Source organism: Panthera uncia, assembly GCF_023721935.1.
Source record: "Panthera uncia isolate 11264 chromosome B2 unlocalized genomic scaffold, Puncia_PCG_1.0 HiC_scaffold_25, whole genome shotgun sequence".
Classification (NCBI taxonomy): Eukaryota; Metazoa; Chordata; class Mammalia; order Carnivora; family Felidae; genus Panthera; species Panthera uncia.
This window is the reverse complement of record NW_026057581.1, coordinates 15,994,755-16,006,675: the sequence shown is the minus strand read 5'-3', so window position 1 is coordinate 16,006,675 and position 11,921 is coordinate 15,994,755. Positions and strand designations below refer to the sequence as shown.

The 11,921-nt window shown below is 49.1% G+C and overlaps 1 protein-coding gene across 3 annotated transcripts in view; it reads right to left on the bottom strand.

Moving 5' to 3' along the window:
* The window catches only part of ADTRP (androgen dependent TFPI regulating protein), an 83,665-nt gene that overhangs the window by 33,842 nt on the left and 37,902 nt on the right, over window positions 1-11,921 (bottom strand). For all 3 annotated transcript variants that reach the window (XM_049655038.1, XM_049655039.1, XM_049655037.1), the window contains exon 5: window positions 6,047-6,162. In XM_049655038.1, coding sequence (XP_049510995.1) covers window positions 6,047-6,162 — 116 coding nt within the window. The remainder of the gene's footprint in view (window positions 1-6,046; window positions 6,163-11,921) is intronic.

Genomic DNA, 11,921 nt, shown 5'->3' with positions numbered 1-11,921 from the left:
AAAGGAAAGGAAAAGAGAAAAGAAAAGAAAAAAGAAAAGAAAGAAAAGGAAAAGAAAAGAAAAGGAAAGGAAAGGAAAGGAAAAGAAAAGAAAGGAAAGGAAAAGAGAAAAGAAAAGAAAAAAGAAAAGAAAAAAAGAAAAGGAAAAGAAAAGAAAAAAAAGAAAAGAAAAGAAAAGAAGAAAAGGAAGAGAAAAGAAAAGGAAATTTTAAATAGAGTAGAAAGAAACGGTGAAGCTAGAGGGCTAAATTATTTACCTAGATGTTGAAAAATATCAGCAATAATGAGAGTTGTTTGGGGTGGCCACCTGTTCAAGACAGTTAAAACTGTTGCCCACCCTCACGATATTGCCCCCTTCTGGGCCGGTGCCTCATCCTCCCTTCAGGGACTGTTGGGCTCTTGTACCTTCTCCATTTTCTACCATTGGATCATTCTTTGCTACTCTGCTGCCCCATTGTCCTTCCTGCCCCTTAGGGGAGGGCATTGCCCCCCAGCATTTACTTTCCATCTCTCCCTCTCTCTCTCTCTCCCCACTCTCAGTCTCTCACTCTTTTTCCAGGAAGCTCATTCTACCAGGAGGGTTTACTCCCTGGATCTCCACTGTCCCACCTCTCCTGGGAAGGATGTCCAAATGGAAGTTCCTCTAGCCAAGTGGTTCTCAGCCTTGGCTGAAGATGAGAACTGCCATGGGGAGCTTTAAAAATCCCAATGCTCAGGACGCACCCTAAACTAATTAAACCAGAATCTTTTGGAATAGGACACAGATAGGGGGTTTTACATGGAGTCTTTCACTTACACCCTCAAGCCATTTTGTTTCCCTAACGTTTCTACATGTATTAGTGCGACCACCATCTTCCCTCGTCTACCAGCCAAAAACTCATAGAACCGTCCTTGACTTTTTCTTCTCGTTGGCCCATGGCATGCCAATGAAGCCACAAACCTATTCTGTTACTTCCACAATGTGTCTCGGGTGCCCTCATTCCCCCTTGTACAGGAGTATCACTCTTCAGCATCGTATTACTTCTAATTTTTGAAACAGGCATTTGGGTCGAGCAAGAGCCAAGGTTTGCACAGGAGGGACAAGTGTGGACGACCCTTCCCTCTCCCAGTCCTCCACTTTTACCTGTCTCCAGATTGCTCCCCAGCTGGCCTGGGCTCCAAATGTGGACAACTAGGGGCCTTGTGTTGGCATCTTTATATTTATTTCATATACTAATTTACATGGGAACAAAGGAGTACCTCTGGGAAAAATGGGACTGGGAGTCTGATCTCAAGATTCAAGGGTGTGAAACTCCGGTGCGTCTAGACAATCCCAGACAAGCGTTGTATTTATACCCGGGAAAAAGTTAACAGTGGTTCCGGGCAGCGATTTACCATGATGCCTTAGTGGACGTAGATGCTGATCTTGGAACTCAGCTTAGTGCATCGCTCTGGCAGCTTTTAATGTATTCCGGCGCTGAGGTATCTGTATGTGTAAATGTGTGTGCATGGAAATGGATGACCAGATTTAGAGGATTGTTGTCCCTGAGGGCCCAGGCACCTTTGATGGGGAAGCTCACCTGAGTGAGCCGAGTATAGAAGACAGAAATGATCTCTCTTGCCTCACAGGAGCTGCTATTGAGGACGACTTTACAGACACCTCCCCCGCTGCTGGGTCATAGCTGCGTATCTGTGTGATGCTCGTCCCTGGCAAGACCTCACGAGATAGCAGAGACACCTGCGGCACCTGCAGATTTCTGGTCTACCGAGAGCAAGGTGGCAACCCGCTGCAGGTCAGCTGGGGCTGTCGTAGCGGCCGGTAGTGTTATCCTATGGACACAGGGGACCTGTGGGCGATAACAGTGTGGGTCTCAGCAGATGGGGGGTGGAGTGCAAACTGACTTGGATGCGGAGCCCGGTGGAGACGGGGGGCCCAGGAGGCTAGGTGTGCATGACCAGTCGGCAGGTGTGAACACTCATGGGCTTATTGGAACGCTCAGGGAGGAGGATCTTGGAGACCCGGGCCACCTGCCGCCAGGAAAATAATGCCCGGAGCACCCAGACATGGGCAGACACGGGAGCTATGACGTAACCATGGATCAAGACTAGGACATTGGGATCAAACTCAATGATAAGAATATTCCGCCCACCTTTTGTTTGGGGGTTATTTTATTCTGTTTTGCTTCCCGTGCAAAGCTGCTTCCTCCTCTGTGTTCCCCGTGGCTCCTTGTATTTGCTGTATTTCCTCACCTCCCATCTTGTGCTCTGACGATGCGCGGCTCATCCCCACTTATGAAGCACAAACCCCCCGTAGACTGGGGCTGGGCCTTATATAACTTGGCTCTTCCCAACAGGACCAGCCTCATGTTAGGGGGAATATTTGTTCACTAAAAGAGCGGATCAGAGCCAGCGGTAGGAACAGGTCTGTTTTCCTGCTCCTCGCCATGACCTCAGAGAGAGCTGGGTGACGAGTTTAGGGGTGAGAGAGAAGGGAGCGGGAAGCAAGCTACCGTATTTCTAGGTGAGTAAGGCTTGCCAAAGGAAATGAAACGTTTGCAGTCATCGCTCCTTTGCAAAGCTTTCTTTTCCCACTTATGGGCCAGCCCTCCAATTCTGCAATCTGAAAAATGACAAAAATCAAGGGCCACGTGTGAGGCAGTCCCCACGGTCCCAGTGGCTATTTTTAGGTCGTCGTGACACGGTTTCGGCAGTGCGCTGCTTCCCCGGCTCAGTGTTACTGCCGTTTTTCTGACCCATGTTTGTTTCTCACGCTGGCCCCGGCCCATACTCTTTACCTCATTCTTGCCACGCCGTTTCCCTATTTGACCATCCAAACCGGCCTGCCTAACAGCTGGCCCCCAGCCACTTCCCTAAAACGTCTCTGTGGATAGCCACACTTTGTGGAACTTGGTTGATGGCCATCTGTCGCTGCGAGGGCCCCACGGGCCCCAGGGCATTGCGTAAGGGCGGAGGCGGCCGACGGCCGAGTCTGAGCTCCCACCACCGGGAGCGGGTGGTAGGGAAGCTGTAGTCAATGCAGCAGCGAAAGTGTCCTCTTTGTCCCAGCAAAAGAGGAGCCTAACGGGGCCAAATGCCGCCTTGGTACTTCATCGGTGATGAGGAGGTCCAAATCGCAAACCTCTTCCGCTCCTCACCCGGGCCCACCCAGTCACGTTCCTACTGGCGACAGGTCTCTGTCACCTCCCTCCCTCCCCTCGTTCCATTGTATCACTGTAACATCCAGTCCGAGCACAGAGCCGGGAACAACGACATCACCGAAGTTTTTCGACCGTGGAAATGAGGTTAAGCTTCGGCTCATGCTCACCCCCCAGCTCACTTTGCAGAGTATGTTTTGCTCACGCGGGGAGCTGAGCAAATCTCCGGCCGTGTGGAGACGGCGGAAAGCGAACTGGATTTGGAAACGGGAGCCCGGAGTGTAAGTCCCAGCTTCAACTTTTCCCCAGCCACAGGACCTGGGGCATGTCATTTAATCTGTGAGGCTTCAGGCCTTCGGTGCTAGATGACCTCCCAGTCACTTCCATCACTCGCCCTCTCTGATTCCGTTTGCAGATTGACCGATATTGTCATCGGTTGGCTAACATCCATTCTTTCCAGCTACAAGTGCCACTAATTGGTCTCCCCGTCTTGTTCTTCTTTAATTTCCTCCAGAGTCATCTTTCCAATCAGTCATTTACTCCTCCACTTAAAACTTTCCCACAGACAAGCCCTTACCTCCTACGGTCCAGATTCACTGATGTGAATTCATGAGCCGGCTTTTCCTGTCCTCCAATTCAGCCCTACCCTCAGCAACTCCAGCCCTTTGCAGATGCTGTTCCCTCTGTGTGAAGATCTTTCCCATGTCTGTCTTGACTTATTCCTTCTCATTCTTTGGGTCTCAGCTGGGACATCAATTCCCTGCCGAAGCCAGCTCTCAACATCCTTCCTTGGCACCCACAGCACCCTGTGCTTCCTCCTATTATAGTCCCCTCACCCTGTTGGCCCTGTGGGCAATTTCCTGTCTCTCAGACAGACGCTGAAGGCAGCATGGTGCCTTGCACACCGCCGTGTCTTCAGTTGGTTAACACAGTGCCTGGCACTGATGAATAATCGAATGGACACGTGATACTCTCGCACCGGACCCCCATCTCATTGCAACTCTTTTCTCCACCGACAAGCTAAGCTCTCTTGACTGCTGCTTCTCATCTTTGCGGCCGCCACAATTACTCCCCAAGATACCAGTGGCGTTAGGTGCTTTTCTACCCTCTTGGTCTCTGAAGATAAGAGGGCAAAAGTCAGGTGTGACGACGGGTGACCGCCTTCCAAGTCGTTAGGTGGAAGAAGTTAACAGACCAAAGATGCTACCGTATATATAAACTCCAAAAGTTACACTCAGCAAGGAGAACTCAATCCGATGAAAGTCCGCCCAAAAAGGCAAAAGTATGGAAATTCGTGTGGATAATCTGCCAGGGGCCACCCTGCTTCGGGTCCACACATAATAATACGAGAAAATATCTTGATATATACATACTCTTACCCAACCTCAGGATCCAGATATTCTATCTTTAGGGATTTAGTCCTATGGGTTAAGCCAGATATGCTAAGTACCTGGCACGTATCTTCCCACCTGCCATTCTTACACTATGGACAGATATTGCTAAGGATGACAAAACTCTTTTTTGTAGGGTCTCAGAATCCTTCTCGACACTGTGCTCCAGAATCAACTGCCAGCAGGTGTCCAACCATCACCTGCTCCCTAAAAGTGTCCTTTGTTAAAGTGCAAGGACCCCAGGAGTGCCTGGGTGGCTCAGTCGGTTAAGCCTCTGACTTGATTTCAGCTCAGGTCGTGATCTGACAGCCATACAATTGAGCCCCGTGTCAGGATCTGGGATAGATGTGGAGCCTGCTTGGGATTCCTTCTCTCTTTCTTTACTCCTCCCCTGCTCATGCTTTCTGTCTCTAAAAAAAAAAAAAAAAAAAAAAAAAGGAAAGGCCCCAGACTGGAGGCCAGTGTAGTGTTCTAAGGTAGATTTATTGAGCAAGTACTTTCTTTCTTCAAAAGAAGAGAAGCAAGAAAGATGTGGGGCACTCAGAGAAGGAGAGGTGCAGCAGGGGAGGAGGGACATACATTCCAGAAGGACACAAAAGGGACGGGAGGAGCCATCATCTGAGCTCTGGGCACAAAGGTTATGGGCTCTGAAGCAAAGGACGGCAAAGCCAATGAAACAAGCAACGTCCTATGGAATGTGCTCTCATTCTGGCTGCTACCTCCAGCAGAGCCCTATACTTAATTGAACCTCCATATATAAGGAGGGATTGGGGGATTACCCAGACTGTCAGACACGAACGGCTTAGATGAGTCTAGACTGGAGAAGGAACAGCAAGATTAGCTTCTGATCTGCAGGGATCATGCTTGGCATGCCCCTGTCTGTAGAGCGAGATAGCGGATGAGAAGGCGACAGCATGGGAAGGGGGGGGGCCGTTCTAGTCATTGGGTGGAAGGCCAAGCCTTTTCCCTTGATTACAGACCATTGGGCAGCGTTCCTGAGTATTGGTGGCAGCAGGTAGTTGAATAATGAAGTCTAGGCCAGCTCTCCCGTGCCTCCAGCGTGGCTGGTCTGCAAGGCGCTGGGAAATTGCCCCAACGCCCCGTAGGAGCTCTGGTGCCGAATGTTGATGCAAATAAGCCCCTAAAGATACAGGCAACAGAAACGGGCCAAAGGAGCATGCCCGAGCCATCAAATGCCTTTTTAATTGCAAACGGAACCAACGATCAATATTTTCTTGGGGAGAGTAACATGCATAGCTGTGCAATGATGACTTCTTCACGAGACAGAGAGAGGAGTGTGCAACTGCTCCCTGTGCCCTCACACCTGTGCACTCTGGCACAAGTGACTTTCCCGTGAGCGTCCACATCAGACAGTAAGAATCTATCCTGCCTAACGATGTAATGATGGTTAAATCCCTGTTAACCCAAGATGGAGGCACTCCTATAGAACAGAGTGCTGCTTCTGGGGTATCCAGAGTCTTGAAAGAAAAGTCTAAGGAGATTTCCTCTCTGCGATGCGTACCTGCTGATGTAAGCGAGGCTGGCCACAGCCAACAAGGTGAGTCCTTTCTTCTTCAGTGGGTAGCAATGTGGCCTGAGGATGACTTCAACCAGCGAGAAGGGCAGTATGGATGTGTGCTGGAGGAGAAGAAATGATAAATCGTCACGTCAGACAGCCCTGGCGGCCTGCCATGCCCCCAGTTCTCTCCTTCCTTTCCAATCTACCTTCTCATGCAACTACCAGCTGAAACTTCCCCAAACTTGGCTCGCGTCATGCTCCTTAGATGCCCAAGAGCCTCCAATGGCTCCCTACTGCCTGCCATACTGGTCCAAACTCCGTTGTCTGGCCACCAAGGCTCTTTGTAATGTTCTAGCACCTTCTCTGCTCCTGCTTATTGCTCTCTGCTCTTCTCTTCCCACCCACCCACCCACCCCCACACACACACACTTACACACCCACCCACACACACTCCTTCACTAGAACAAAGCTGTTTCCTCCATTCCCCTTTGCACTCAGCGTGCTAGTTCCCACCCTCACACTTCTGTTCATGCCCCGACTCTCCGTGTGGAATGCCTTCTCTCCCTGTATTCTAATCATTCATGTTCTTCACAGCCAAGACAATCTTCCACGATGCTGTCTCTGAATTTTCCTCTTGCTAATTTCTCTCACCCAATTCCACTGCATTTGTATCCCGCTCCATGTAGTCTGGCACTTACGATGTGTACTCGTAAGATCTGGGGGTGGGGTGGTGGAGAATACTGCTTACTGGGAACATCTAGTAGTGTGAGTATTTCATGTATATATATTTTCACACGTACAGCTATCACTCCCCTTTCATCCCCGGTCCCCGATTGCCTCGGCTCTTGGTAGCCTCTCGTGTCCTCAGGCTCCGCTTGTAAACCCCAACTCATTCCCATTCCTGATCCCCAAGGCAATAGTCGCTGGGGCTTAGAGATGTCACGGGGCCCATATCACCGTGCTCCCATGCCCGGCTGTGTGGCTGGGGCCCTGGGTGCCGGCTCTGGGTGGCCTTTGCTCTCAGTCATGTCTGCGTCGTGCTCAGAGGCATCTCCAGAAGACCACAGTTTCTTCTCACTCTACCTGAACTAGGGAGGGTACGGTCAGGAGATCCAGACCCGCAGATGACGAGAAATGTGGCAAGTTTTTATGCGGTAGGGGTGGAAGGAGAAGGAACAAATCTTAATAAGAGGGCATTGCTGGGCAGAGAGGGCCTCCTGGGGCCCTGACAAGGCTGCAGTTGGTTGGTATAAAGTAATTAGGCCTCTTCCAGGCCCCGGGTTCCCTCATGTTAGTAGCAAAGCTTAGAGGAACAGTGTTGCAGACAAGCTATAGCTTTTATATATACAATTTTTTTTTTTTTTTAATATCAGAGAGAGAGAGAGAGGAGAGAGAGAGCACAAGTGGGGGAGAGGGGCAGAAGGAGACAGAGAATCTCCAGGAGGCTCCGCACTCAGCCCCATTCAGGGTTCCATCCCACAACCCATCATGACCTGAGCCGAAATCAAGAGTCGGACGCTCAACTGACTGAGCCCCTTCAACCCCCCCGCCCGGCGTCCCCATGCTACAGCTTTGATAGACTTTGCCCCAGGATGGTCCTGAACTTACTGACGGGTTGCATGTACAAGTGGAAAGTCACGTAGGCCAATTGGCATACCCCACATCTTTCTCTGGTCTGATTTTCGGCTATAGTTTCTGCGTCTCTCCCTCTAATAAAGTGCATCGTGATTGCAGGCACGAACTTTCAGATCTGACCTTGGGCTCGTGACTTGAACCTGAACTTCAGCTTCCTAGGCTATAGGATGGAGAATAGCCAGTCCACATGTCACAGGGAACACCACCCTGAGGATGAGGGGTAGAGCGTGTAAAGGGCTTCGCCCTCCGCCCCTGAGCACTTCCAGTGAGTGTTAGCTGGGATTGCCACCATTATCACTGTGACCGCTGTCCTTCATCCCCTTGGTGGCCCAGTGTGGCTGAAGGGAGGTTCTGGGCTGCCCACAGCGCCAGGTGTTCAGATGCAGGCGTGCAAGCAGCTGGAAGAGGGTAGCACAGCGGTCCCTGTGGCCACCCTGTGGCTCCCTCCCCAGCCCACGGTGGTTGCCTATGCTCCCAGCCGTGGCCACCTCCGAGCCCTGGCTACGCCCCGTGACTGCCGTCAATGATCTTTTCACCCAGAGGCCACCTCGGGAGGCAAGAGACGGGGCTTGTCTGCCCAGCACGGCCACCTGCCTCTCCACCCGCCCTCCCTCTGCCGCAGCCAGGAAGATCCGGCTTCTATTAGGAAGCATTAACAGTCCCATTATACTGGCCATTGATCTGACAGATTTTATTAACCCTGTCTGTCGTCAGCAGCTTCCATTCTCTACATTAACGATCATTTGGAACAGAATTCCCGGGGAATAATGTAGTGCGTTCGCATTAGGAGCAAATGAGTTCGTAGTGATTAATGCTCTTGCAACAAATAACTCAGGAATGCATGACTGGTCACCTCGTCTAGAAGCCTGCCCTTTGCAAGTGACATTCAATTGGATTTCCAAATGACTTCTCCCTGATGACTTCTGGGAAGTTTACCTCGGTGATGTCATTAGTGACGGGCCATATACTGTGGCTTAATACCAGCTAAAAGGTCTTTAAAAGAATCACATTTTTTGGCCGGAGCTGGGGGATAGGAGGAAGACGGCCGTCTGAGAGCTTTCTAAACATGGAGCTACCGTGAGGAGACAAGTGTGATACAATACACCTCCTGCTGTTTCAAACGTCCTGGTATTTCACCTCGCGTTCATATACATTGTATAACCTTTATCAGGCTGCGCATGATTTTTTTTTTCCTCTGAGGAAGAAAAAACAACTCAGGAAGAGAAAAATCAAATATGCTTTCTGCTTCCAAAAAATCTAATAATTAGGCTGGGATTGACACAAATTAGAACACTGCCAAAAATTACTGAAAACAGTGACTCATTCTGTATTTCAATTAACAGTTTCTCAGTTTCCCTTATAAACAGTGAAACTGACAAAAATTAATTATCTCAGAGGGGGTAAAATATTTCCTTCCAGAGTAAACAAAAACATCATGGGCTGAAACAATAGTACGTGCTCACAGAGAGGATGCAGTGAAGTGATCTTCCCTTGTCAACTAGCCATCATTTTGGTACAGTTTTCCCTTGAATATCTCGTTCCAAATGCATTGGTTAAAAGGACAGTGCTGCTCTTTCCCCATCCTTCTCTACCAAATTATGCCTTTGTCTCCTGTCCTCAGTGGAATGCCCACTTTGGTCTGAATCTCTTGCAGACGTAATGCTAAGCCTGAGACAGGGATTTAAGAATTAGGATATCAAAGCATTTTATCTTTCAATTTTTATTTTAAAAAAATGTTAATGGTTACTTTTTAAAAATTTTTGGAATGTTTATTTTGAGAGAGAGAGACAGAGCGTGAGCGGGGGAGGGGCATAGAGCGAGGGAGACACAGAATCCCAAGCAGGCTCCAGGCTCCAGGCTCCAGGCTCCGGGCGGTCTGCACAGAGCCGGACGCAGGGCTCGAACCCACAGATGGTGAGATCATGACCTGAGCCGAAGTCGGACGCCCAACCGGCTGAGCCACCCAGGTGCCCCAAATGTTTATATGAGAGAAAGAGAGAAAGACAGAGAGAATGTGAGCAGGGGAGGGGCAGAGAGGGAGAGAGAGAGTACCCCAAGCAGGCTCCACACTGTCAGCGCAGAGCCCTACACGGGGCTCCAACTCACAAAACCAGGAGGTCATGGCCTGAGACGTAGTCAAGAGTCAGACCCTCGAGGGACTGAGCCACCCAGGCGCCCCTATTGGTAAAGCATTTTAGATACCTTGTTGCAAAATAGCCTTGGCCACAAGAACTTAAATTTACCAGCGCACAGAGCATTCTTACAAGGTTACACGAGTGGCAACGTGAAACATAAGGAGCATTTACTTTTACTCACTTCCCCCCCCCCCCCCCCCCAGGGAGCTACGGAGCTGTTATAAAGAGCTATCCTGCTAGGTTTAAAAAAATTTTTTTTTAATGTTTATTTATTTTTGACAGAGAGACAGAGACAGAGCATGAGTGGAGGGAGGGGAAGAGAGAGAGGGAGACACAGGTTCCAGGCTCTGAGCTGTCAGCATAGAGCCCAACGCGGGGCTCAAACTCACTGACTGCGAGATCATGACCTGAGCTGAAGTCAAACGCTCAACCGACTGAGCCACCTTTGCGCCCCAAGATCTTCCCTGTTTTTGAGGCTACGGGTATAATCAGATGCATTTGCCTGATTCTGGAGAAAGAAGCAAGCCTTAATCCCCGAGATAACCCATGGAGCCCCCAGGTTTCCATCACAGTCATGCAGGCTCCAAGCCCTAAATCCATAAGCCTAGGATGGTCCCACTCTTATCTCTAAGATCCTCGAGGGGCAAGAGCACTTAATTTTCTCCAGTGAAAGAATTCAGGGAGCCTCCACATTTTGAAAAGCAGGTAACGCTTAAAAATACGGTCTCTGCCTTTTTCCTCTGTTTCATTTCCTTGTTGGACTGGCTCTCGTGTTGATTTGAGTTGATCAAGATAGACACGGCTGCTTCTAGCCTCTTGGACTGGTCATTGAGAGACTTTGTCCTTCAGAAGCTGTTTCTCACAATGAGCTTCCATAATATCGCCCGCTTTGTGTTCTTATCAGTGTTCGCCTCCTTCCCTCTGTTCAGGCAACGCTGAAAAATCTTAGAATCAGTTCCTTACACTGACTCTAAACTGAGGTCCTTTCCCCCAAGTCTCTAAAACAATGTCTTTGGTTTGTTTATGGTGCTAATGGATTGATAATTTTAAATGAAGTTTTAGGGGTGCCGGGGTGGCTCAGTCAGTTAAGCGTCCAATTCTTTTTTTTTTTAACTTTTTTTTTTAAAAGTTTAATTTTGAGAGACAGAGACAGAGCACAAGCAGGGGAGGGGCAGAGAGAGAGGGAGACACAGAATCCAAAGCAGGCCCCAGGCTCTGAGCTGTCGGCACAGAGCCCAACGTGGGGCTCGAACTCGGGAGCGTTGAGATCATGACCCGAGCCAAAGTCAGACGCCTAACTGACTGAGCCACCCAGGTGCCCCAAGTGTCCAACTCTCGATTTCGGCTCAGGTCATGATCTCACGGTTCGTGAGACAGATCCCCGTGTCAGGCTCTGTGCCTGCTTAAGATTTTGTCTCTCTCCCTCTCTCTCTGCTCCTCCTCCACACGCTCTATATCAAAATAAATAAATAAACTTAAAGAAAGATGAAGTTTTATCGCACCAGCAAGATCTCATTTCTGGGGACATTCAGGGTATTTTTTGCTTACTATGCATTAAATATAACACTTCTTCTGTATTAAAAAACACAAAAGCCTTTACAAAATCTCCTCAGGGGCAAACACATGGCCAAAACATCCATTAAAACTTAAATGTAAATACAGCAGACATGGAAAAGGAGGCAAAACAAACCTTAATAGAATGCTATTATACTCGGGCTTGTTATTACACTGCTGGGTCATGTTCCTTAAGCTCGCAAACTCCATGTGGTAAAAACACACAGTAATAATTGTTTTGTAAATCCTTGTAAGACCATCTCTGATTTCAATAACTACCATTCATTTGCCAGCGAAAAACTTTTGCCTCCTTCCTCACCACTGTAATTTCTGACTCTGACACCCACAGGTTGGGACAATGGTGAAGGTCTCCCTGGGAATATTTTGTATCCAAAAGCAGAGACCATCTGTATTCTTTCTGGCCCCTATGTTGTTACAGTTACAATTTTGCTTTAAATCCATCGGATACACGAAAATCCAGAAACGTAGACATAGGTTATATCTTTCCTTTCCTTTCCTTTCCTTTCCTTTCCTTTCCTTTCCTTTCCTTTCCT